Genomic DNA, 25,562 nt, shown 5'->3' with positions numbered 1-25,562 from the left:
TGGGTGGCTCAGTTGGTTAAGCGACTGCCTTTGGCTCAGGTCATGATCCTGGAGTCCCGGGATCGAGTCCTGCATCGGGCTCCCTGCTCGGCAGGGAGTCTGCTTCTCCCTCTGACCCTCCCCCCTCTCGTGTGCTCTATGTCTCTCTCGTTCTCTCTGTCTCAAATAAATAAATAAAATCTTTAAAAAAAAAAAAAAAAGAAATCCACACTGCTGACTCTCAATACCCCCAGGCAATCAATATTTGAGTCTAAATGATGAGCTGCTTTCCAATCAACCAAAACACAAGTGCAGAACAGAGTTAAGTGTGCATTATATGACATCTGTGCTGGGCGCCCGTGGATAACATCATGGGGACAAGAGTCGTGGCAGTGCATGGCCTGTCCTCTCAAGAATTTACAGACGATCAGGGAAGGGCTGTGCTTTCCGTGAACCCAATCGATTGTTAATTTACCCGAGTAATGGACTAATTTCTGTAACGTGTGTGTTGGGGATGCAGAAGAAGCCAAGGAAAAGCAGTCCTAGGGTCCCTTGGGCACGGGAGAGGAGGTGTCACTGGGGAGGGAACGTTTTTGAGCCGAGGCCAAAAGCCAGCATCTGTGTGTTGGGTGAGTGGAAACCGTGGAGGGCTGTGGAGCAGTGTGAACAACCCCAAGCCAAGGCACGGAGGTGTGAGAGATGGTGGAGCACCGAGCGGGAGCAGCCAAGGTGGGAAAACTGGATCCTCGCACTGGGAATGTGTCATAATTCAACTTTGCTATTTGGCCTTGAAATGATTGCTGAAATTATCTGACAGACCAAGTTCAGTGTAAGTCAACAGATGTTTCAAAGCCAAATCTGACATTTTGGATCGTCTGTACTACTTGTTTCCAAAAGACTGGATCAGGAGAAGCTGATGACATCATTGCCACGTTCTCCTCAAACACCTTTTATTATTTGCACCAACGACACGCATCTGAAAGGCAGGTCTATTTTGTGCATGGCTTGTGACAACGGGCACTTACCTGGTGTTGGCACAAACGGTCTAACTGGTGAGGCCTGGGACACTCAGTTCTGTCATCAAGATGGCCTTTCTCGGACTGTATCTTCGTCCACACTGACCACCTTCAGGGGAAGAGAGAGGAGGACTTCTCCTTAGGTCGCCTTATCCCCGAAAGTGATATAAGCCCCCTTTCGTATGGACGGCACCCCAGGCAGATGTCCCCTGTTTTGCGCTCTGAATCCTTGGGCCTCAAATACTTCCCTGTTCATCCTTCTTGCCACAGAATCCTTGCTCAACACTTTTTAGGCTGGCTGTGTTTGTGCTAGAGTGTTCCAAAAGTGAGGGAGGGTAGTCCCGTCCTCCTCAGGGGTCCCCTCTCCTCCTGGTGTTGGTGTTGTCTAGTGGGAGGATGCGGCAGTGTTGGCGACCAGAGGGACTTGCGGATAGGGTGCAGACCAAAGCGTCTTCTGTCCAAAGAGTACAGATTGTGAAGGCCTCTTTTGTAGCCAGAACAATTTCCGGCAGGAGTCATGGCAGCTGATGTCAGTTGAGAACGTGCCACGGGCCAGGGAGGGTGCTCAGCACGGAGCATCCTACCTCATTTCGTCTCCGTGGCAGCTCTGGGAGCTGAGGGCTGGTGTTCCCCCCGATTTTAGGCGCAGAGGATGGGGTCCCTTCCCCAGACGCCAGAGCCATGGTGTGAGGCAGGCTGCGCCACTGAACTGAGGGATCATGATGTACATTCTGGCTCTTTGGGAAAAGACTTTGCTCTTCCAAGGAAAGGACCATGTCGGGCAGCTCTCTCCAGCCCTTACTGCTTCTTCCTCCCATGGCTCTTACCGGTCGCGTTTCTCCTCTGTGGCTCTTGGTTGTACAGGGTCCATGTCACCTCGGAGGCCAAAGGAATGCTGAGCTTGGGGGGGCAGATGCGGCCTCAGGGTTGACAGAGTGGCTGACCGCCTGACGCCCCAGAAGTGGTACTGGCAATCCCCCTGAAATGCATTCACCCCAATTCTTCCAAACTTCTGGTGACCCCCTGGTGCCTACCCCCTCCTCCTCCTTCTGCAGCCAGAGCCTGGCTTCCTCTAGATTTCAGCAAGCAGCGGGGGCCAGCGCCCCTCTAAAGTGAACCGGCCTCCCCCAAAAGAGACAGCAGCCATCTGTTTCCGAGGCACACTGTTCATTTGGGCACAGAGCTGTCAGAACAGGCCGTATGGGGAACTCGTCCTGGAAAGTGCCGGCGACCCACTGACAAGGTCTGCCTCGCCGGCCCGCCTTTTTCAGCGCTCCAGAATAAGTCCCCTTTCTGTTTCCACTTGTCATGACGTCACCCGTCGTTCCAACCGACTTTCGTCATGTGTTATTCCTGAGCTTACGTGTTACTAGCGTTCAGGGATGGCTGTTTCCTGATGCCACGTAGGAAGGCACCCTCATCTTACCCGCAACACGTTTCCAGATCCCACTGTGGGATGGCTGTTTTCTGGAAAGTATTAGCACTCCCTCCCGCTTTTGCCCCCAGAACCGGAGGGAGGGGGGATCTGTGCCTCTGAGCTACCAGCTAGCAATCACAATGGGAAGAGGTAAGCTTTGTTCTTCTCTGTAGCCCTTTGCACCTCCGAGCACACTATGTAATTTACTTATTTTGGTCTTTGTCTGTCTTTACCCACTGTACCCCCCTCCCCCCGCTGCGCGCATGAGCGCAAACACACAAATAGCAACTCAGTGAGGGCAGGGATTTTTGTCTTTTTGTTCGCTGCTGTATCCCCAATGACTAGAACAGTGCCTGGCACTCTGTAGATCGATCAGTCGATATTTGTTAAATACATCAAAATCCAGGGACGCCTGGGTGGCTCAGGCAGTTGGGCATCTGCGTTCAGCTCAGGTCCTGACCCCAGGGTCCTGGGATCGAGCCCCACGTCGGGCTCCCTGCTCGGTGGGGAGTCTGCTTCTCCCTCTCTCTCTGCCCCCTGCCATGCTCCCTTCTCTCTCTCTCTTAAATAAAGAAATAAAATTCTTTTAAAAAGATAAATAAATCAAAATCCATTGTAGAGATGCAGAATCCAGAGGCTCTCGATACTGTTTTTGCTTTCCTAACCACATCAGGAGTGGGGACCTCCTGTTTCCTTGTTGATCGAACATTTACCGAGCACCTCAATATGTAATGCACGTGATGTGGATAAGCAACTCACTCACCCCATCCAAGCGGTTCTTGTTCGCCTTGTTTACAGGCGGGGGGCTCTCCTGTCCCAACCTCTGCTCCCAATAACCTCTTGCCCCAGAACCCGAACACATCTCCTGTTCGCTTTGACTCTTTAGGACAGCATCTATAGCGTTACCCCAAGAATATCTGTGACATCATTGGAGGCGTGACTGCAAGAGAGTGTCTGAGAAGGCCTCTTGCTGGCGAGGTATTTCGATGGGAACCTCAGCCCGTGGCGCCTTCGATGTTCTTTCAACGCCATACAGTAAAGCGAAACCGTCCTTGCGTCGCCCTTCCATTTTCCCAAATAATTGGAGACAACAAATAGTTATTTTTGCTGATGATCTCTTTACTGAAAGGTCTCGGTTACAAGTCAGAGGAAAGGGCTCTGGCTCGTTTAGGTTAAAGAACGTGTCATTTGTTTGCATGATATCGGGTGACTTTCGAGAATCCCAGGGATAACTGAGCCAGGAAGACTCGGAACCACGGCACATCCGGGGACCCCCGGGCCCATTTTCTTGGCCACCCCCCCAGAGTGTCCCCGTTACGGTGACTGAGCCCCAACTCCACTCAGTCCGAACGTCGCAATTCCTGGGGAAGAGAGCCCGGTGGCCTCACGCGGGCTTGGCCGCTGGGCCCACCAGCTGTGCGGACGGCAGGGTCAAGTTGAACAGACACATAGCTGCTGCCCCCGCTCCCCTCCCGGGAGGATGTTCTCCTGGGTTTAGAACTCAGAGCCTCCGTTCAAATATACCACCCGGTGGGCTTCTGCATCTTGGGCAAATGATTTGCTTTAGAAAAAAAAAAAAAAAAATCCGAGGGATAATCATCTGATGTATTGAAAAAGTATCCCCTTGATGGCCATACCTCCGTGCCCTTTCTTTCTGTACCTGACGTAGAACTTTGGCAGGCGGCTTCTTCCTGTCGCCTTGCCCGGTCTCCCTAATTGATGCCAGGTGATGTTTGTGAGCGCAAACAGCGCAAACGGAGGGGTTCGTAATGGTGAATCCATAGCCTGACTGGAGCCATCCAGAAATCTTTTGACACTTAGTCAAGAGGGAATTGTCAAAACAAGATATCCATAACAGAGTTCCTGACTGTCTTTTCAAAGACGCTTGAATTTCTGCCAGATTCCAGACAGCCTTGCTTTCCCAGGGGGAGCACGCAGCCCAACGAGGGGATATTTCTTAGCAAATATTGATGCGCCAGAGAATTGGCATTAAATTATTGACTTGACAACTCCTAATAAGCTGCTTTTGATGGCCAATATGAAGGATCGTCTATTTACAATGGAGTTCTGCTGTTGAACTGTGGTGATTTGCTGGACTGAACGTACTTCGGGGAAGGGAAATGAGTAACACTTTAAGAACACAGATGGGGCCTAGGAACTCGTCAGCACTTTTCTGTGCAGGAAGCAACAGGAATGGCCGAGTTTTTACATACTCCCTCCAAGGAGCCCTATCATCAGCAGAGTGTTTTTGTTTTGTTTTGCGGAGGCGGGGGCCGGTTGATTTTCTGTCCCTCTCTTGAGACTGGGAGGCCCGTGAAGAGCCACATGCGTGTCTTTGCGCCCATCGGACCGTTCTGCTGTGGTGAAATCTAACTCTCTTGGCCAGACCCTTACCCTGGGGTCAGACCTGCCCGGGGTTGGCTGCCCGTCAGAACAGCTTGACCCACAGGTCTGACCCCTTGGTTGCGACATGATTTGCCCTGGCTGGTGAGATGCGCTGTCCTGTCCCATCTCCAAAGACCGAGCGTCAGGGCTTGGCCTCATGGGGGCCTCGTGGCTGTGACAGAGCCACCGGACGCCCAGAGAGGCAGGGGCCTGGTCCCTGGAGCCCAGAGCCTGGGAACCTGCCTTTCCCTAGGCCTGCATCCCGCTCCTCGCCCACCCCGCTCTTACAGTCTTAATTCCTTTCAATTTCCTGTTTCAGGCGAGCCCGTCTTTTCGTCCCATCCCCCACTCTTGTCAGGCTACCTTCCCCAATTCCTGCTTCCTGCCGAGGCCGCTCAGTCTCTCTGGCCCCCAGATGTCTCCCCACACCATCCTCCTTCCCCCCAGTCTCCCGCCTTCTCTCCAGAGTTGACTTTCTTCCAGCTTCTCTGTGGATGTGGAGCTTGCCTCTCGTTCGCATCGAGATGGGGTGGCAGCCCCGGGACCGGGGAGATGGATGGTCCCCAGATGGGGCCTGGAACTTCAGAGGGCAGGGTGAGGAAGGTGTCCCTCTCTCCTCCCCACGTCACTCCAGCAGAGATCCCGCACAGACCCCCTCTGGAAGGGGCACCAGGCTTGCCCCTTCCAGAGCCCCTCCAGACAAGAGTACAATACCTTCAGGAAGCTTGGCCTTTCCACAGGAGCCAGGGTTTGGTCACGTGGGCCCGGTGTGCTTGTCCCGGGGCCGTGATCCTGTCCAAAGGCAGAGACAAACACTCAGGGTGATGTAAATGCCAAAGCAACGCTAAGATCTGTTTCATCTAAATTTTCTTGGTTTTCGATCAGAACCAAAGCACAGGCCGATTCTGGGCCGATCCTTTGCCTTCTTGTGTGTCTTTTTTTTTTTTTTTTTTTAAGGTTTTATTTATTTGAGAGAGAGACAGAGAGAGTGAGAACACGAGCTGGGGGAGGGTCAGAGGGAGAAGCAGACTCCCCACTGAGCAGGGAGCCCAACGCGGGACTCGGTCCTGGGACCCCGGGATCATGACCTGAGCTGAAGGCAGTCGCTTAACCAACTGAGCCACCCGGGTGCCCCTTCTCACGTGTTTCTTTGAGGAGTCCGTCACTCGGTGTCACAGACACGGCCTCCTACCGTCGCCCTGGTTGGGTCCCCTCCTGAGCCCGCTCCCCGGCCGGGCCCAGCCCCGCGGGGCTCCCTCCCAGGGAGCGTGGCCTGGAGCCAGCCCTGCTGTTGGCCTACGGCCTTCCTGGGGCTCCCGTAGGGCCGGCAGGGCTAAGCCCTGAGCCCCCACTTCCTCACCTACAAACCGGGGGGCACTGTTCTGGTGGGAACCGCACAGGATGGGAGCATGGCACGTTCTGAGCCCACGTATGTCTAGCGGCACGACGGCAGCCCTGCCCCTGTGTTCCTTCTGTTCTCGCTGCAGTGCTGTTACTTGTGATACCTTGTGCGGGCGCTGCTGGGGTGCCCGGCGTCCCGCCGTGGGGCTGACCGGCTTCCAGGACCGGGCACGACTCCAGAGTCAGGCTTCTTAGGTTCCCCTTGGGTTTGCTTTGTGCTTCTCCAAGTCCTCCTGCCCGTGCCCCGGCCTCGGCACTGCCTTCCCCTCTGATCTGGCCTTTGTTGCGGGGCCCCCCTCTGCACCCCACCCCGGAGCCCGCCACTCCTGTCACCTGGTGTCCCCTTGGCTGGTTCTGCTCGCCTTCCTGCTGCAACCAGCCCACGCCCAGCCCAGCTGCCCTTCCTGTGGCTGATGACCCAAAGGGCTGCCAGATATTCCGCCCCGAACTTCCAACCTTTCCTGGATACCCGTCATCACGGCTGGGCCACAGCTGGAACGGGGCTCCGTGTCTGAACGGAGTGCCACCCGGGGGTTCCCTCCGGCTCTGCTCCTCTCCCTTCCCTTCGGGGAGGAATGGCATCTTGAGTTCTGTCGTTAGGCCGTGAGCCTGGCTCTGTCCGGGACACTGGGCAGCACCTGCGTGCAGACACGCGGGCTCTCTTCTTGGGCCTCGGGTCCCATAAGCAGGAGTAATTACTGTCATCCGTGCTGCCCTTTATGGTGCACCAGATTCGCCCTGGGAGCCTCCCGCACCTCATCTTACCGAATTCCCCCCACACCTCTAGGAAGTCGGTATTTCGGGGCTTTTACAGATGGTGGAATTGAACTGGCCGTGAAGGAATGGAGGTCGGGCCTCCCGGACTCCCCCGACCAGCGCCCCTGCCACCACATCAGACCACAGGATCCCTGTTGTTGCAGATCATTCGGCCTAAGGGAAGGAATATTAGTAACTAATGCAGGCATTGAAGGGTGGAGGACGAGCGTCTCTGGCTGCAGGGGCAGTGAGGAAGCAGGGTCCCGGCCGAGGGTCCCAGGCTGTGCCCTGCGGAGGGTGACGGGGCAGAGGGCAAAAGCAGAGGGGAGAGGGGGGCCAGGAGGTCTGTTGAGGGGACGGAGCCCACCAGAGCTACCCAGGAGGGCTCACCCTCCAATGGAGAGCAGAAAGCCCAGGGATGGGTTGAGTGCCAGGTGAGAACAGAACCAAAGTCAGAACATCAGAGAAGACTTGTGCTTGGTTTTTTAACGAAAGCACTGTTTGCGGAACTGTGGTGTGAAGGAGGGGCTGCAGGGGAGGGGTGAAGCTGTCCATGCCCCTTTCCCAAGTCACCTGAACTTCACGCTGGGGGCAGGAAGGCTGCTGGGGGCCCACCCCGTGCCGCCTTGCACCCAGCTCCCGCGTGGTGGGGGGGGTCTCAGGGGCACCTGCTGTTCTGCGCCCTCTGGCCCAAGACTCAGAATGTAAATATGCTCACCTTCTCTGCTGGGCGTCTACTCTTTTCTTAGCTTATTTGCCCAGTAATGGGATTAAAGGGAACATTTACATGAACTTTGGAAAACAAATATTCCAGTTTTGTCTTTTCTCCTGCTCATCCCCCACCTCAGCTCAGGCAGTCTGTTGCAAGAAATCTGTTTGATCAGGGAGAACCCACTGGTTAATGCATAAGCAAATGTCACCTGTCAACAGGCACAACTGGAAAAAGCCCAGCCAGCCACGGGAGTCTTTCCTAAATGTCTGCCGCGGAGCTCCGGTGGTGATCGCGGGCGCTAACAGTGTAGATACACCGGGGACAATCTCAGGCAGCCTGTGATAAGCAAAACCAGATCAGGAGACTTCAGATAACATTGCCCTTTGCATCCGCCTCCCTGCTACCCCGTCACCCCTCCGCTCCCCCTGCGCTTAGCGCTTAGCACTTAGCTGCAGGTCCCCTACAGCTGAGCGCTGTGCTGAGGTCCACCCTCACTCTCCCAAGAAGAGACAGAGTCCGTGTTCCTCCCCCTCCTCCCCCCTCCTCCTCCCCTTTCTCCTCCTCCCTTTCCTTCTCCTCCCTTCCCTCCTACGCCCCCTCCTCCCCCTCCCCTCCCTCCTCCGTAAGCAGCAAGAGCTGTTACCTATGCTCAACTGTGGCAGATGCACTGCATTAATTTGCAGGTTTCCAGTGTTTCACTGGAAAAAATATGGGCCATTAATCCCGATGAACAATCTTCAGAAAACACAGCACTGTTCCAGAGAGAACCATGTCCCTTCCCAGTCCGAAAAGGAGTTTGTTTTCTTACATCTTTTTTTAATTGCCATGAGCTGGACTTGTAAATATTGTAAGGGGTTGAGTAATCCCCATCTGGTAAACTGACCAAAGGCAATGGCCATTTTTTTTCCACGCCTGGGCCTCCGGCTCCCCGAGCCTGCCCCTGCGCGGGGCACGTGGGTGTGTGTGCCTTGCCCAGCAGTGCGTGGAGCCGAGCGAAGCGTGGCGGGAAGGGTCCTGTGCTCAGGAGGAGCCTCGCCAGGTGTTTCTGTGCTGGGGCTGGGGGCAGAGAGCCTTCATTGTTCGAGAAGTTGGCAGGTTCCCAGAAGTTCAACTGTCTTTTGCTATTCTGAAATGTCAAACATTTCCTTAGCTGGGGGATGGATGAGCAGACCCCCTGAGGTTTACTCACTACTCAGAGGCAAAAGAAAGAAGTTCTCTCTCTCTCTCTCTCTCTCTCTCTCAACAACACTATTCCCTCTGGCCATGTGGTCTCCTGCGACCTCTAGGCCGGAGCCACTTTCCTGTGTCTCAAGGGCTGAGGCTCTTCCCTGCCTCTGTCTTGAAGAAAAGGCAAATCGTCCGCCCTTCCATGTGGGGGTGACTTTTTTTGTGTTAATGATGCTTTATCTGTGAGTGATCCGCACTGATATGTAGTGGGAGAGGAAGTATGTGTGGGGTTCACTCCAAGAGAATCCAGGGCGCGGGGGAGGGCACAGGTAAAACCAGACTGGCCATGAATCGATCCTTGTGCATCACGGTGCATTATGCCCTCCTGTCCACTTTCGTCTCTATTTAAGTTTCTACCATACAAAGTGCAAAGGGGGGAGGAGGAAGGAAAAAGAGAAGAGGAGAAAACTGAGTCGAAACTCTGTATCCCCATTTTTCAGCCCCAACGAGCCTGGGCCCCCCCCGTCCCTGATAAGCCCCACTTTGTGTCGGGGGCCAGGATTCCCCCTGCACAGGCCCCGCGGGTGCAGAGAAAGGGGAAGAGATGGAGCAGGGGTGGGTCCCACCTGGATTCCTGGGCTGGCTCTTGGGCTCACCAGTTCCAGAGCTTTCCCTCCCAGGTGACACGGGGAGCTGTCCCCCGCTGAGAAAGTCAGTGAGCAAGGCGATGTGACCACCGTCCCACCTGGGGCCCGCGCGTATTCCATGCCTGGCACAGCTTAGCCCTCCCTGGCTTCAGTACGAGCCTTGGTCACTTTTCCCGAAACATCCTTAAGAGAAGAGAGACTCCATTCAAGGAGGGTGCCAGAGCCGGGGCCTCACTCCAAGAAGGCCAGACTCTTAAAGAGAAAGTGCTGCCGTGGGGTAAGGTGTGTGAACACCTGCTCTTTGGGAGAATCCCAAAGGCTGCACTGGCCTCAGCTGGTCACGGTCACTTGCCATCTCAAGATGACTTCCTCACTTGACTGCGCGCACCCCTTTACCGAAACCTGGTGAAAATGTCGCAGCCAGAGGGCCCCCGTTTGCTCCCATGCAGTGTGTGACTCGCAGTTTCTGCGATAGAATCATTACCAGCTTACAGAGGAATTGCTGTATTAATGATGGTTCCAGGAGGCTCACCCACCTGGCAGCTGAACTGTCCCATTAAAGGACTCCCAGCCCAGAAGCTTCTGGTTGGCCTCCTGGTGTCTGTCGATTGGCACTGACCGCCTTTTGAATCTTCTCTCCCTTTGGCATCCTTGACACACGTTCTCAGCTTCTCTCTCTCTCTGTTGACTGTTCCTGCTTTGTCTTTCTTATTGGTTCTCATCCCTTCCAGATAGTCAATACATGTATGTGTTTATATAAAAAACACCCAGCAAACGGTCCACGCCTCTTCTGTGGGTGAGGCTCTATTCTAGGTACGGGGGATGTGGCGGTGAGCTGGACAGGCTCAGCGCCTGGGTCGGACCCTCACGTGCCAGTGGTGGGGACCATGTCTGAGCACCTAAATCGTGATTGAAGAAGGGGCACTGCGGGCACATAGGAGGGACAGCCCAAGCACAGTTCATGGGAGGCCAGGGAGGAGGTCCTTGAGGAAGTGACATTGATGCTGGGTTCTGGGGGGGAGTAGGGAGCAAGTAGGCCAAGGGGGGGCAGGAAGGGGCGTAACCCAAGGCCGAAGACCGGATGGCTGGAGCCCAGGTGCAGAGCGTGGTTGCCGGGGTTGCGGGACCCAGATCATGCGGGGCCTTCGAGGCCCCTGTAGAGTTTGGATTTCAGCTGAGCCCTCTGAGAGTTGCAAGGTAGCCAGTAACCTGATCTGGTTTACACTCTGGCTCAGTTATGGGGAACAGATTGGGCAGAGCGGGCGGCAGGTGGGCACGCCGCCGTGGCCCAGGAAGGGGGTGGAGGTAGCCACTGGCTCGTAGAGGCCCCTGCCCTGGGATTGTGTATGAGCTCAAACCGGGCGTGTGGTTTCTTCTTCCCAGCCAGTCACTGTCCTCCATCTCCTCGCTCCTGTCTCTTGTTGCGCTGTGCTTGTCACCACCCACTGTGAATCTCAGGGTCCCTGGTGTCGGCCTCTCCTTCGGCCATCCCCTCCCCCCCCAGTCCAGGACCCCAGCTGCACAACCAGCCTCGCCGCCCCAAGCGCTCCCCCAGCTCCGATCCTGCCTGAGCAGCAGTAACTGAAACATCATGCCTCGTCTCCCGTCTTTTCTCAGCACCCAGGCTTCCCCCTTGTCTTTGAGGTTACCCTGCGTTCTGTAGTGCTAGCAGGTGCCCCCCAACGCTCCTCAGTCCATCTTTGTCCTCCAGTTCCATGCTGGGTCCCTGATGCTAAACAGGACAATCTCTCAGCCCAGCCAGGAAGTCGTGGGCTTCCTGCCCAGGGGGAGCTTTTGGTCAACCTGAAGATGTTTCTGGAGGCAGAAGTGAATGAAGAGGAGATATATTCTTCTGGTTCTGGCCAGAAGATGGACTGAGATAACTATGTTCACCCGCACACAGATGCGCGCACCTTACTACACGCGTCTCGAAACGCAAGATGAAATATCCCAGCCTCGCCCCTCAAATGCTGATGCGTAGCTGAATTTACAAGGAAGAGAGAAAATCCCCAGAGGAGAGAAGTGGAGAGACAGCTGGAAACCAGAGCCTCCGTGGATGAACCGGGCTGCAGCTGGGCCGTTACCGGCCACAGTGATGTAGAGCACAGATCTGCACACTTCTGTGAAAGACCGGATAGTAAATAGTTTAGGCTTTGCAGACCACAGACAGCGCGTCACATCTTCTCCTTTGTCTCTTTTGACAACCCTTAAAAATGTACAAACCATTCTTGGCTCAGGGGATGTACGAAAACAGGCCAACAGCCAGATTTGGCCCAAGGGGCCACAGTTTGCCGAGCCCTGATGGAGAGGCTTGGGTTAGTGTCCATGTGAAGTTGGGGAGAAATCGTAGGTCCCGAGAGGGGTTACTCGTGAAAGGTCAGGTCATCAGAGAAACAGGGGGTGTTAGAAAAAAATCATCCACTGTCACAGGGAGATATATTTGTATGTCCCTTCTTAACTGACACTGTGCCCATGCTGTGCTTCACAGGGGTTGAGTCTGAAGAGCATGCTACGTGGGGCGCCTGGGTGGCCCAGTCGGTTGAGTGTCTAACTCTTGGTTTTGACTCAGGTTGTGATCTCATGTTCTGAGATCCAGCCCTGCATCAGGCTCTGCGCTCAGCAGGGAGTCTGCTTGAGATTCTCTCCCTCTGTCCCTCCCCCCACACGCTCTCTCTTTCTCTCTCAAATAAATAAATCTTTTTTTTTTTTTTAAGATTTTTATTTATTTGAGAGAGAGCGAGCACACTTGGGGAGGAGGGGCAGAGGGAGAGGGAGAAGCAGGCTCCTCGCTGAGCAGGGACCCCGACAGGGGGCTCGATCCCAGGACCCGGAGATCATGACCTGAGCCGAAGGCAGACACTTAACCCACTGAGCCACCCAGGTGCCCCTCCACTGGATACTTTTACCGATGAGTGACATTAAGTATCTTGGGCTCAAGAAGAAAAGGCAAAGCCATGTAGACAGTGGAGAAAATGGAGTCTAGATTTAACTTTTCCTTGCAGACCCTAAAGCCCTTTGCTTTCTCGATGCTTCATCAATGCAAACTGAAAACAGAGCCACATGCGCCGTCCCCCACGGGTAGTTCGGGGCTGCATGATGCCCTTCCGGCATGAATCGCTAAAGCGCTCTCCGGTGCTTCTGTTTTCCAGGGATGATCATGGTGATTTTACTGCTGCTCGTGGCGATTGTGGTCGTGGCCGTCTGGCCCACCAACTAGTGGCAGGAAGGGGACCACCAGCTGTGAAGCCGGGCAGCGCTGGAGAGAAGCCCAGCATCCCCGTGGTGTGCAGACCCACTCTCAATAAATCCCCCCAAAGCTCTGGACTGCGGCTGCGCGTTGCTTCAGTAAAGGTGTGTGGCGGGGCCGCCCTGGAGCTGCCTGGAGCTGCCGGCCCCGTGCGACCCCTTTGCTCGTGGCACTGGTCATTTGGGCACCAGCCTCAAGTGGCCGTGCCCCACGGCTGCCTGTGGGTTCTGGCCACCCTGCAGCGTGCTGGGTGTCCTTCGGTTGGCGGGGGGTACCAGATTAACAGGCATCGTCTGCTTGGGGAAGTCGTGTGCCCGCAAAGGAGACAGTGAGTGAGCAGCCAGGGCCCGGGGTGTCCAGGCGGGGAGGGAGGGCGCGTGTCTGCGTGTGCACCCGTCACCCCGCCCCCCTGCCCAAGTCAGTGCTCCCGGGGCTTGCTGCCATTACGCAGGAACCTTTCCGGAGCCGCTTTCAGACCCCGAAGCACCCCCCTCTGCTTTTCTCAGTGACAGTAAACCCATTTTCCCGGCCTGAAACATGGCTCTGAGCACCCCGTGTGTGTGAATGGAGGGCAGTGTGCGTGTGCGTGCGTGCGCGCGTGAGTAAGGGCAGACGGGTGGGGTGGGCCTGCAGAGGACCCCAGGCCCGTGGGAGCCTCGGTGAGTTCCAGGTGCCAGGGTGCCCTCTGTCCCGTGTGTAGAGAGAGCAGGATGGCCAGCTGGCCGGGCTTTTGCTTTCCCGGCAAAGGGGGAAAGGATGAGGGTTGGTGATGGGGCCCCTCCCAAAGCCCGAGGTTTCACTGAGGAAAAAGGAGAGAGTGGGCCTCTGAGAGGGGAACCCTGGGGTCTCCTATGGATTTCCCAGATACTGCGGACAACCGCTCTCAAGAGGGCACGGCCGGACCCTCGGGGGCAGAGACAGGCTCAGGGAGAGTCGCGGCACCGCCCAGCGCAGGGCGTCCTGGGAGCCCGAGACCTGGGTCCAGAGGCCCGGCCCTCAGTCAGAGGCTGGGGAAGTCGTAGATCGTGCAGAAGCGGGGGGGTGACCAGCCCTTCCCTGGTGGTGTGGGCTCACTTCAAGCTCCCGCCGGCCCCCACTCCACCTGAGTGGTCCCGCTTCCTCGTGATGTGTGCATGTGGCCGTGACCCGCCTGCTTCTCGTCGGCGAGGTGGTCCAGCCCTGGACCTGGCCTGCCTGGCTTCACGCCCGCACCCTGCCCTGTGGCAGCCGGAACAGACAGGATGGTGCTGCACCCACAACCGCCCAGACCCGAATGGCCGGGCTCCGTCCCGGTCGCGGGTGTCTTGGCCCTGCTGCCTGTCCATCGTGGGACCGGTCTTCTCGCTGCACGCCCCGAGCCAGGGGGACAGCCAGGGGGACAGCCACTGCGGGCTCTGGCAGAGGAACGGGGGACTCCGGGAACCCTCACAGCGGCTGTGGAATGTTCAGAACCATTTGCTTCTGCTCACAGCTCACTGGCCGGGACCAGTCACCTGGCCCTGCTCAACCACGAGGGGCCCCGGACGTGGCCCAGAAGGCAGAGAGCCCGAGCTAGGTGGGGAGCGGCCCGGGGGTCAGCCCCAGCGCCGACCCGCTGTGTGACCGCCGGCTGGGTGTCACCGCTCCCCCAAGCGTCGCTGTGAGGAGTCGGTGAGGCAGTGCGTGCACGCACAGAGCACACCCCCCAGTTCTGACCCAAGACGGAACCCGTCGGGCCGCGCGGTCTCCAGATCGGAGCCCCGGGATTCTACCGCACGCTCTTGGCCACGTGCGGGGAGCAGACTGGGGAGGCCGTGAGAGTGAGCCGGACCGGAGAAGAGGCTCTCCTGCCTCGTTGGACCCTGCTCCCCGCTGACCTCCGGGGGCGGCCCACACACCCGAGCGAGGCTAGACCTCGGGGAGCAGGGGGAGCAGGAACCGCGCTGTCGGGGACCTGGACTGGGACGCCGAGACAGGAAACTGATGCGGGCTTGTCTCGAGGTGGGGGTGTTCTCGAAGGAGAGGGGCTGTGCCGGACAGGGGGCCAAGGGCTCACGGACAGTAAGGCGCCCCAGGATGCGTGTTCCTTGTCGGGACGGGGGGAGGCGGGTGGTTGCTAATGGATCACCCAAAGGCCGATCAAGAATCCGCAGAGCCGGTCTTCCAGCCTTGTCGTGCGAAACCCCCGAATCCGCATAAACAGCGTCTCCTTGGAACCCCCCCCCCACCTTGGGGCTCATGGGAGGCGGCATTGAAGGTCTGTTTGACTTTCTCACCTCCTCTTGACTTGCTCAGCACGGAGCCCCGGCAACTTGTGGGGCGTCTTTGAACCAGAGCCACGGCGTCCTGGCTCAGTCACACGGAAAGGCCTTTTCAAGCCAAACACTGAGCTGAGGTCTGCACACAGCGGCTTCTGTTCTTTTGACGGAGTGGGCTCGGGGCCCGGCCCCAGCGCTGCTAGCTGGGCGCCCTGGACAAGTGACTTCACTTCTCTGGACCCGCAGGCAGGGGAGGGGGCGAAACGTGGGCTGGTTCGGCCGTGAGGACCTCTGTCTGAGCCCCGGGGTGGTGCCAGGCAGGACGGATCCCCCCTCTCCTTAGCTTCCTGACGGCTGAGTTTCTCATGGGAGATACCCACCTCTCTGAAGCAAAGGGCAGCTGGCTGGGATGAGCCACATTTGGGGGGCTGTTGCGTCGAGACTCCCTCCGGAGTTAACGTGGCTAACGTAATGGGGGCGTTTTCCAGCTTGGTGTGGCAAGGCCTGGTCTCCCGCTGCCCCCCGGCCCCCAACCCCAGGGGGGTCAGGACTGCAGTCCCAGGGGTCCCCCCTCCCCGCAGTACTCTGAATCAGCCATGTGAGCAGTTAGGACCTCACCCTAAGTATAGAGAAGAGAGACAACATAGGGCCCTTTTTCGTGAAAATAAACTATATTAAAATAACAGTATAAGTATTGTTTAACTTATTATGAATGATAAGCATTTAAAGGCTGGATACCATATAAAGAAGTCCAGATACCTGCTTATGACTGGTACTTACATTCTGTTAAGTTTCCTTATTATTAATAACTGTAACTAAACCTTAGTCTTAAGCAGCCCCAGGACCCTGTGGCTCCTCTCAGGGCCCACGGGGCCCCAGCAGAGCCCTGTCCATCCCCGGGGCTGCTGCGGAACTCCCATGGGCCCCTCTGCTTCTAGAACTGCCAGCGACAGAGGCCGGCTGCGTGGCCGGCCTGTGGCTGCGTCCCCCCTCCCAGTCCGCAAGGCCAGCCCCAGCCTCTTAGATCCCTTACTGCCCGCATCTTCAGCTTCGAGGTTACCCTGGAACCTCTGTGCATAGACCACAGATCTCCTTTTATCTGTTGGGTTTTCCAGCCTAGCCCTGCTCAAGTTAAATGGGGGTGTTTTTCCCCCTTATTTTAAAACATGGGCCAAGACTCGTCTTTCCTCTAATTGCTTCGTACAGTTTCAGACTTCCTCCCAACCACCTGCCCATCACAAGAAGCATTTACCTCTTCCCAGCAGTGAGCTCATGCACCCATATACCGTGTGTCTCATTCTGTCCATCCTTCCCTCCCCATTTCTCTTGGCATGTGCCCTCTGTCTTTATTTAGTCTTAAGAGAGCACGGAAGGAGATGTCTGTTCGACATAATCTGAAACCCACGGCGTCTCGGCCGTGAGCGGGCAGTCCCTGCACACTGCCTTGGGAGGGGGCGGCTTTACAAAGGCGGGGGCCTGGCCTCCCGGAAAGTCGGGCAGACCCCGGGAAGCGTCCCCGCCCCGGAGGGTCTTGGCTTGGGACCTGGAGTCCTGGACAGGGTTGCTCAGCTTCCTTGGGCACCAGCGGCCATCTCTCAATGGGCTTGTCGGCCACGTCGGGCCAGCACTTAGCAGCATCCGGGGCTTACTTCCTGCATCAGCTGCGGCAGGTGGCAGCGCGTCCCCTCCCCAGCGAGAGCATAAGGCCCTGGAAGGCAGGCTGCTACCTTTACAAACCATGCTCTCGTGTTGTCTCTGACCAACGGCGAGCTTCCTTCTGGCCTGTGGCCACGGCTGCTCACGGGCCCTGGCTACGGTGGGGTCCCAAAGGAGTCACAGTGCTCTCGGGCACAGACAAGATTTTTATGAAGGACGGGAAAAAGCCACATCGTGAAAATCCTTGAGAACTGGACCCCCGACTAGGATGACCCAAGGTGAGCATGCGGCCTGTGCATGCAGTACACACCTCAGCACGAGCAACTCGGAGGGTCTTCGGTCTGCAGATGCCCCCCCCCCCCCCCGCCTCCCCGGGGCTTCCTCTCTCCTCGGCCTGTCCAGGCATTGCCACCCCAGCGGGGACTCACTCCCGAGCTGATGAGGACACCGGAGATCACGGCTGGCCCGGCTTTCACCCCTGGTTCCGAGAACACGGCCCCCGTCTCTCAGAGCTGGACCCCCGTGGCAGCTGGGCTGGCCCTGGTTCTTCCTGAGGAGAAGCTCAAGGCATCTCTGTCACCCCTCCAAGCCTCAAGGAAAGGGCTTTCCGGGCCTTGCAGGGCCAGACTAGGCCCATCGCCGAGACCTATCTTCGAAACAGCTGGGTGCAGAAATTATAGCTTCCTGGTGACGATCGGGCCCCCCACTTTGCATAGCAACACAATGGGCTCCTAATGACTGAATTGTTTATTTAATAAAGAAAGCACGAGCACTTGGAGGTTTAAATATAGCCTCCCAGAAACCCAGTGAGCTCAGCTCCCAGGGCCTGCCCCGCACGAAGCCTTTAGCAGTGGCTTGAAACCTGCTGAGTTTCCCCAACCCTGTTGGCTTTCCCCCGGAGTCTCTTCTTGGCTTTGGGCCCAAGACACGGATTCTGTGAAAGGCAAAAACTACTTGCAGGTTCTGAATCAGAAGGGGAGGTTCAAAGGTGTGCGAGGACACCTCTTTTCGCTGCCCCCTGGGGTGCCCCTGACCTGGAACCCCCCAGGGAATGTCAAGGCTGGATCCCAGGGGCGGTTTCTGGGGGGCTGAAATACACATGGTCCCATCCTGGAGGCTTTTTGCTCTAAATCACAGAGCCAGCAAACCCTAGGGCCTTGCAAGTGGCCCCTTTCCTGTCTTTTTGGGGTAGTTAGGGCTCTGTCGCTGGGGAGTTGTAAGAGACGAAGCAATACTCCTTAAGAGTTGCCCGAAGACTCACTCTCCTCTCCCCACGGCACGCTCAGGCCTCCAATGAAGACGATGAGACAGTGAACAGTGTACAAGAGTTTATTTAAATGATATCTGAACTTAGTTCTATCATGTGGGGCCCACGTTACAAGTTCCATCTGGGTCCATTACAACTCTAACCAAAAAAAAACCTTAAAAAAAAAAAAGAAAATCCACAACTTTTTCCATGTCATTAAATATATTCATATATAATAACCATAATATATTAGTATGCATTGGAAAGAAACACTGACCCAAACAATATGTCATGGTCACAACTAAACATTTACAATTCTGAGTGAACAGAACTCAGAAACGCAGGAGGGAGCTGGGGGGAGAGGGGATGGAAGTGCCTTTGGGAGCAGAGCGGAGAGAAGTCTGATGACATGGTAGTGGGGCTGGCTTGGTTTTGGTGGGGGGGGGCGGGGACGAGGCCCCACGAGTACACATTTGGATACCACTAGGGTATGGCGTGGCTGTGCCCATGACCGGTGGCCCATTGACCCCATCCGTGAGTCTAGTTCGTCCACTCGCCATTCTCTCTCTTGGGGGCGTAGGGGGCTTCCTTCAGGTGTTGAGACCCTGACATTTTTCAGTCTCATTCCGATCTGGGGCCCACCCGAGGGCGTCTGTACCCATTTCCTGCAAGCTACTATGGAGGCAGAGCTCCAGGGGGCCATGAGGGGCTTTGGGGCAGCCCCCAGCCGCCCTGGCTTGCACCACAGGGGTCCCTCCCTCCCTCCTTCCCATCTATGGGCACCTGGGGCTGCCCCTCTCCTTCCCCTTCCCTTCCGCCCCCAAAATCTTTAGTGTTACTGTGTGTCAGTCAAGCAGGCACTCTGCTGTCGGGGGCTCCAGACCACCCAGCAGGTAAGGAAAAGGACAGGTGGGCAGTCTGTTTTCTTTTTAAAAACTAATCTGGTATGTTTTTCTTCGAACACCTACATATCACAATTCTGGTTAATACACTCTTCAAAGTCAAAAGCTAGCTCCATTTTACATCCGTTCCTAACTGTACAAACCGGACCACCTCCGCTCCTCCTTCCGTCTCCTCCCAGGGAGGGGGGTGGGCGGGAAGAGGGTGCTTTCCCCAGGATGGGCCCTCGCTGCTGAAGTGGGTGGCTGGAATCCGAGGAGCCGAGGGCTGGGCCCTCGAGATGGGCGAGGCAGGCTGGGATGACTGAACTCCCGAACACGGTCCTCACCCCCACCCCGCTGCTCTGGGGCCCCGGCCACGGCCACGGTGGGGGTGGGGACGGGGACAGCCTGCGCCCTCCGGGTGCTGAGCCCAGGGTGAGGCTGGAAGCTGGTGGAATTTAAAGCAAGAGGCCTTGTCACTTGGCAGGCCGCTGGCTCCAGAACTGAGGGGGCCTTGGAGACCACCAGTGCCAGCCCCTCCGTGGACGCGGGGAGACACTCAGGCCCAGGAGGGCACAGCCCTTCTGGGCAGGGTGAAGAAGCCAGGTCAGTGTGAGCAGAAGTGAGACCAGGCCCTTTCAAGGACGGGGCCCAGCAATTAGAGATGCTAATGGCGCTCGCAAACCTCATGGGGCCTGGAGAAGGGCTGGCCGTTCGGAGGGGTCCCCGTGCACCCAGCCTTGGGCCTGGATATTCCTTCCCAGAGCAGTGCTCTCTTCTCCCTGCCCCCTTAGGCATCTCTCCCGGTCTGTCCTGGAAGCCCTCCAAACACCCCCAGGCGGCCGAATGTCCATCCTACGACGTTTTAGCATGAGCCAAGGCCTGCCTTCTTGGACCTGTGGCGAGTTTACGCCCTGCCTCGCCCACTCTTGCCCCCACCTCTTCAGATGCTCTGTCCATCCCCCGCCCCACCCGGTCCCCATCCCCACCCCCACCCTGACTTCTATTCCCCGGGCTAGACGCAGTAACCAGGGCCAGTGGCTCAGCGGCGACCCAGCCGCAGGAACCGAGGGTGTGGGCGGGCTGCAGTAGAAGCGAGGGGCAGTGTGGCCAGAAGGCCCGGCTCTGGAGTCTGACCCCGGCTCGGCCTCGTATTTGCCTGTGACCTTGAGCACATGGGCTGCAGTGTCCTCGCTGGCAGAGGCGGGGTGAGAATCCCCGTCTCAGGGTTGTCATGAGGCTTATGTGAGATCACGTGGGTAAAGTGCCTGGCACAGAGCAGGTGCTCAGTAAAAGGCCGCCGAGCTGCGGGCCGAAGCGGGGGGGAGGCGGAGGGAAGCCAGACCGCGAGGGCACAAGCTTCATACTTGGTATGACCCTAGCGAGCCGCCGAGCTCCGGCAGGGAAAATGAAACCAATTTCCTGACTGAGAGAGGAGCCAGGCCTCTAATTCAGTGGGCCGGGTGTGAGGACGTGGGCCGGAGGCCCCGGGGCAGTGCAGAGAGCTCCGAGGCAGGGCGGCAGGGGGCCCCAGGGCCCCGCGACGGGCCAGCCAAAGAGCCAAAGGTCTGGGGCCGCCTGTTTGGGGACAGTGTCTCCAGAAAGCTTTGGAAAGGGGGCCTGGCCACACCAGGGGCATGGGAGGCCTCCACAAAGAGGGGGCAGCCGGAAGGGAGCAGGCGAGGTGCTGCCCGGCTGGAGGGGGCAGCCCCAGGGCGGGGGTAGCTGCAGCCGGCATTCTTGGTCCAGCAGCCTCTGTCCCTTTCCCGAGGGACCCAGGAGTGAGGGCAGCAACGGGAAGTGGTCATGGCTTCCCTGGCCCACAGGACCCCGCTCCTCCCTGCCACTGCCTGCCGAGGCTCGGGCACCTGGGGGCCTTGCTGAGCCCGCAAACCCCGGTCTTCGGGGGGCAAGCCCCTTCCCCCAGCCTGGCCCAACTGCCTGTGCAAACCTGCATTCCATGCCCCAGGCCCTTCCCAGGAGCTGACGTCATTACACAAACAGTGTCAGGGCCCCTACCCCCTCCCCTGGAAAATGTCATCAAGGGGCTGGTTCCAAGTTTCCAGAAAGGAAACTCTCTGGGAGGTTTTGCCTTCGCAATGCCTCCTCCAACAGGCAGCTCCAGCGTGAGGCGGTGACCACCCGGCTGGGGCTTCTCAGGGGTGTCCTTGGGCCCACTGCCCTCCGCCTGGGCCACAAGCCGGGCCAGCACCCATCGCGCAGCCGGGCGGGGACAGGCGCCGACGCCGGATCGCGCTCCTCTGGCTCCACCGACGGGAATCCCCCCTCCCCCCCGCCCCAAGACGCCCCCCCTCCCAGGACCAACTCAGCAGGTGGCAGCGGAGGCCACGGGCCGCCTGGGGACTGCCGGGGGCGGGGGGGGGGGGAGGGCGGGAACAGACCGCTGCGGCCGCCCCCAAGTGCGGACGGGGCCCAAGTTGTCGCGGCCAGGGGTCCCGCGTGGGGATCCCCAGACAAAGGAGGGTCTGGGGCGAGGAGGGCGTCTCGCTCAGCGCCCCCGCCCCGGGTTCACAGTTCTCACGTCCCCTTCTCCAGAACCGGCCGGCGCCGCGGGGGCGGCCCCACCTGCGCGGCTCGGCGCCCCCACCCCGGCCCCTCGGCGCCCCCACCCCCGAGGCAGGCCCGCCCCGCCCGGGGAGCGCGCCGCCGCTCTGGAAGGAGCCCGTGAGGTAGCTTAAGTCTCGTCCTCATCCCCCCCGCCCCGGGCGCGCGGCGGGGGGGGGTGGGGGGGCGGGGCCGCGGCCCGAAGCCCCGCCCCGCGGCCCCGCCCCCTGCCCATCCCACTCCCCGCCCCGCGCCCCGCCCCGCCCGCCCGGCCGCCCGGCGCGCCGCTGCCTCCGCGCTAGGCCTTCTTGCACTTGCCCTTCTTGTCGCGCTGCTGGAACTTGCGCAGCCGCCGCGCCCACGTGTCCCGCCACTGGATCACCAGGCTGCTCTTGTCCGCCACGATGCCGCTCTGGTCGGGCGAGTCCTCCGCGTTGCCCAGCAGCAGGTACTTCTTGAGGGGCTTGATTTTGGGACACTTGCAGGCGATGTCCCGCGAGCGGACCCACAGGCTCTGGTCACCGCGGCGGATGCGGCTCGCGCCCTGCTTGTACACAGAGATGATGTTCACCGTGAACTTCCACCAGTCGCCTGCCTTGTCCGCCTTCAGGATGTGGATCTGGACCGCTGCAAGGAAGCACAGGCGGGAGAGTGGGCCCCGGGGCCGAGCAGTGCCGCCTGGGCACCCCCCCCAACACACAAACCCCCGGCTCCTGTGGTCAGGTGGCCCCTGCCTGCTCGAGCCCTCTCGGAGCCGAGGACCGGGCAGCCGGTCTGATGGAGGAGGCACAGCTGGGAAGGGACGGCACAGGGTACCCCACTGGGGCACGCGCGGGTGGTGCCTAAGCTGATCCTGGGAACCCCACCTGCCGATGCCTGGACCGGGCCGCTGCTCCAGCAGGCCTTACTCATGCCTGGGTTGAAGCTCTGCGTTTGGGGCTTGGCCGGCAGGACCAGAAGAAGCTTCCAGGAACTGACCGCCGCGCCTCCCAGCACTCTGGGCCGAGTCTGCCTGCCCAGGACAGGTGCACTCTGTGACAGGAGCAACCATCACTCCCCGCAGGCTGGGTGGGAACCTCCTTAGTGCCCCCCCACCTCCCGCACTTAACATCAAGCCTCATGGCAGGGCGCCTGGGTGGCTCAGTCGTTAAGCGTCTGCCTTCGGCTCAGGTCATGATCCCGGGGTCCTGGGATCGAGCCCCGCATCAGGCTCCCTGCTCAGCGGGAAGCCTGCTCCTCCCTCTCCCACTCCCCCTGCTTGTGTTCCCTCTTTCACTATCTCTGTCTGTCAAATAAATAAATAAAATCTTAAGAAAAAAAAAAAAAAAAGCCTCATGGCACCTCCAGACACACCACCTTGCCCTTGACCCAGTCTCCGAAAACCACGATGGGATCTCAGTGCCAGGTGCAGAGTACCGTGAACCTACCCTTCCAGGTGGACGTGGCACCCCTTCCAGAGTCCAGGGTCCTGGTGCTGCGCCCCCTCCCTCCTGACCCTCTCCAATTCCCCAGGCCATTCCCCTGCTAATTCTCCCCCGAAATGTCCCCTGGTACAAGGGTTCTCTGCTGGAGCCTGCATCAGAATCCCCCGGAGAGCTTGTCAAGCACACATCGCTGGGCCTCACTCCAGAGTTGCTGATTCAGCGGATCTGGAATGGGCCCCCAGAGTCCACCTCTCTCACCAGTTCACAGGTGGTGGTGCTGCTGTTGTTCCAGGGAATACAGTTTGAGAATCAGTGCCCTAGTGACTGTTAACAAATGTCATTTCTGCAGGATATTAGGAGGTATTTTAAAAGTAGGAGGAAATGCCTTTTAAAGAAAAAGAGGGGGCACTTTGCTTAGATGGGTTTGTGAAATTCTGGGTTAAAGTCAAGAGGTTTCCTTAACTGCAGGACTTTTCAGAGCCTTGAATCTACAAATCGTGTGTGTGTATGCATGTGGGTTGGTTTCCCAAATAATTCTGACTGCAGGCCTCTTGGGCTAGTGCATCTTGAGTTAGCAGAGCCCCATGGGGCCCAGCTGGGGAACTGCTGGGGGGACACATAATCATTCCAGGGGATAAAGGGAGAGGTCTCTGCTGCACTGACCGACCAAGGAAAACCTGGTCATCTTCCCCATCCCCACGGTCAGGACGGGGCACGCTGCCCTTGCTGAGCTCGCCTGCCACCCCCCGCACCCTTCACCCCTGGACCAGGCTGAAGAGGGCCCTGGCGGATGAGCGGACTTGAGCCCTCCTGGAAAATGAGCAACAGCTCGTCTGTCCAGATTACACCTGAAGAAACCGAGCCGTGGGCCAGCTCAGCAGCTCCAACAGCCACGAGGACATGTCCCCGGGGCATGCTGAGCGGTCATCACCTGCCCGCTTATGGCCCGGCCTGGCCACCCATGCCGGCCAGCCTCTCTCACGGTCCCTGGGGCCCACCCTGCCGCCTTCACTCCCAGGGCCCTCCCTGCTGTTCCCCTTCTGCCCCCGCGCTTGGCCCACGATGCGGGGAGGTTCGGGGACGGCGGGGCCCAGGGGCGCGTCCGCCACCCTCCAGCTCGTCCTTATGGGGTGAGGGATGCGGCAGATTTTCCCATATTCCATTTCAGCCGTTCCTGGGCATCCTGAACTTTGCACTCCAGGCTGAGGACTCCAAAGAATGGCTGCCATGGCAACCGTTTCCATGTTTTTGTCACCAAGGGACTCAACACTCAGTGTGAACTCTGAGGTGGGGTGGGGAGCCCTCTCCAGCTCGCAGGAGTAGGCTGGGCCGTGTGTTTGTGCACACGGAGGTCACCGTGGCAACTGAGTGCCCCTCGGCTAAGCGACGGGGGAGCCGGTGTCCCTGAGAACCCCGGTTTCCTCTCCTCAGCACTGAGCTGAATGCAGAATGAGGCTCCATCAGGATGCCACTGTTTCCCTGGGTGGGACCTCAGACCCCCGGCCCAGCCACGGGGCCCTCCCCCATCCAGCCGGGGTGGGCAGGGGGTGGCCCCGCAAAGATGCTGCAGAAGGCGCCGGGGGAACGCGGCTGTGACCCCAGGCACTGAGCGTCTCGTGGTGTGACAGGCTGAGCCGTGTCTCCCGGCCCCAGATTTCATAGGATGACGTGCGAACCCCCCAGGACCTGAGGATGTGCCTGTATTCAGAGACAGGGTCATTACGGAGGTCATGGAGTTCCGAGGAAGTGATTAGAGGGAGCCCTAATCCAATATGACTGGTGTCCTCGTGAGGAGATCAGGACGGACACACAGACACACAGAGGGAGGACCCCGTGAGGACACAGCGAGAAGCAGCCGTCTGTGAACCCAGGAGGGGGGCCTCTGGAGAAGCCACGTGTGGACACCTCGATCTCGGACTCCCGGCCTCCGGAACCGTGAGACAATAAATTTCTGTTGTTTCAGCCCCAGCCTGTGGTGCTTGGTTCTGGCAGCCCGAGCAAACTTGTACGGTTGGAACTAGGGGCTCAGGATCTTGGGTGTCAGCCCAGAGCCAGGCGGGAGGGCAGCCCTGGTGAGGTGGGCCAGCCGGAGAGAGTGAGCCGGACCCGGTCAGGCCCTGGGCTGGCCCTTCTTACTCTCTGGGGTCCCTTCCCACAGCAGGAGGACTGGAGACCCCCGACCCACCTTCCCGGGTCTGGAGTTTCCCTCCCCTGACGGAATGCTCTGGACCACCAGGCAGGGCATCCGAAGCAGCCCCACCCCCACCCCACTTCCCCAGGCCTGGCCAGTACAGGCCTGGAGGGCATCCGCTCAACACTGATGACGCAGCCCAAAGGCGTACCCCACCCCGAACACCTTGCCGTCCCCGAGAATCCAGGGGCCAGAGCGGTGCACGCCGGTCCAGGGGGACAAAGCAACGGTCCCCGTCCTCCCTCCACCCCAGCAGCTCCCGGCGGCTCCCGGGCCTTGGAGAGGGACGGCACCGGCGGGCGCAGGGGCAGGGGAGGGTGGCGGGAGAATTCATGATTATGCTGGAAAAAATCCGCAGTTCCGCTGCCCTTGGCAACGCCTCCGCACATTACACAGCCCACCAAGTATGAGCCGCACACGCAGTGCACGGGCCAAGTCCCTGCCGTGCACATACAGCTGAAAATATTCAAAATACACACTGAAACAGTGACCTCAGGCAGACCCACTCCGCACGCTCGGGGGCCGCACCCGCCACCTCTGCGGGGCCTGCTGGCCGGGGGCCCGGGATGGCTGGGGTCTCCTGGGGGCCCACGGCGTCGCCCACCACGCGCGCCGAGCACAGGCAGCTCTGCCCA

General features: G+C 58.7%; 2 protein-coding genes across 2 annotated transcripts in view; one reads left to right on the top strand and one right to left on the bottom strand.

The window, feature by feature from the left end:
* Window positions 1–12,804, top strand: part of STX8 (syntaxin 8) — a 245,887-nt gene extending 233,083 nt beyond the window's left edge. Inside the window, exon 8 of the mRNA XM_034989593.1 lies at window positions 12,630–12,804. Coding sequence (XP_034845484.1) covers window positions 12,630–12,697 — 68 coding nt within the window. The 3' untranslated portion in view covers window positions 12,698–12,804. The remainder of the gene's footprint in view (window positions 1–12,629) is intronic.
* Window positions 12,805–21,573: 8,769 nt separating this feature from the next.
* The window catches only part of NTN1 (netrin 1), a 154,913-nt gene continuing 150,924 nt past the window's right edge, over window positions 21,574–25,562 (bottom strand). The window contains exon 7 of the mRNA XM_034989591.1: window positions 21,574–21,939. Coding sequence (XP_034845482.1) covers window positions 21,611–21,939 — 329 coding nt within the window. The 3' untranslated portion in view covers window positions 21,574–21,610. The remainder of the gene's footprint in view (window positions 21,940–25,562) is intronic.

Source organism: Mirounga leonina, unplaced genomic scaffold (genome assembly GCF_011800145.1).
Source record: "Mirounga leonina isolate KUSES-001 unplaced genomic scaffold, KU_Mleo_1.0 Mir_488, whole genome shotgun sequence".
Classification (NCBI taxonomy): domain Eukaryota; kingdom Metazoa; phylum Chordata; class Mammalia; order Carnivora; family Phocidae; genus Mirounga; species Mirounga leonina.
This window is presented reverse-complemented; position numbering and strand designations above follow the sequence as displayed.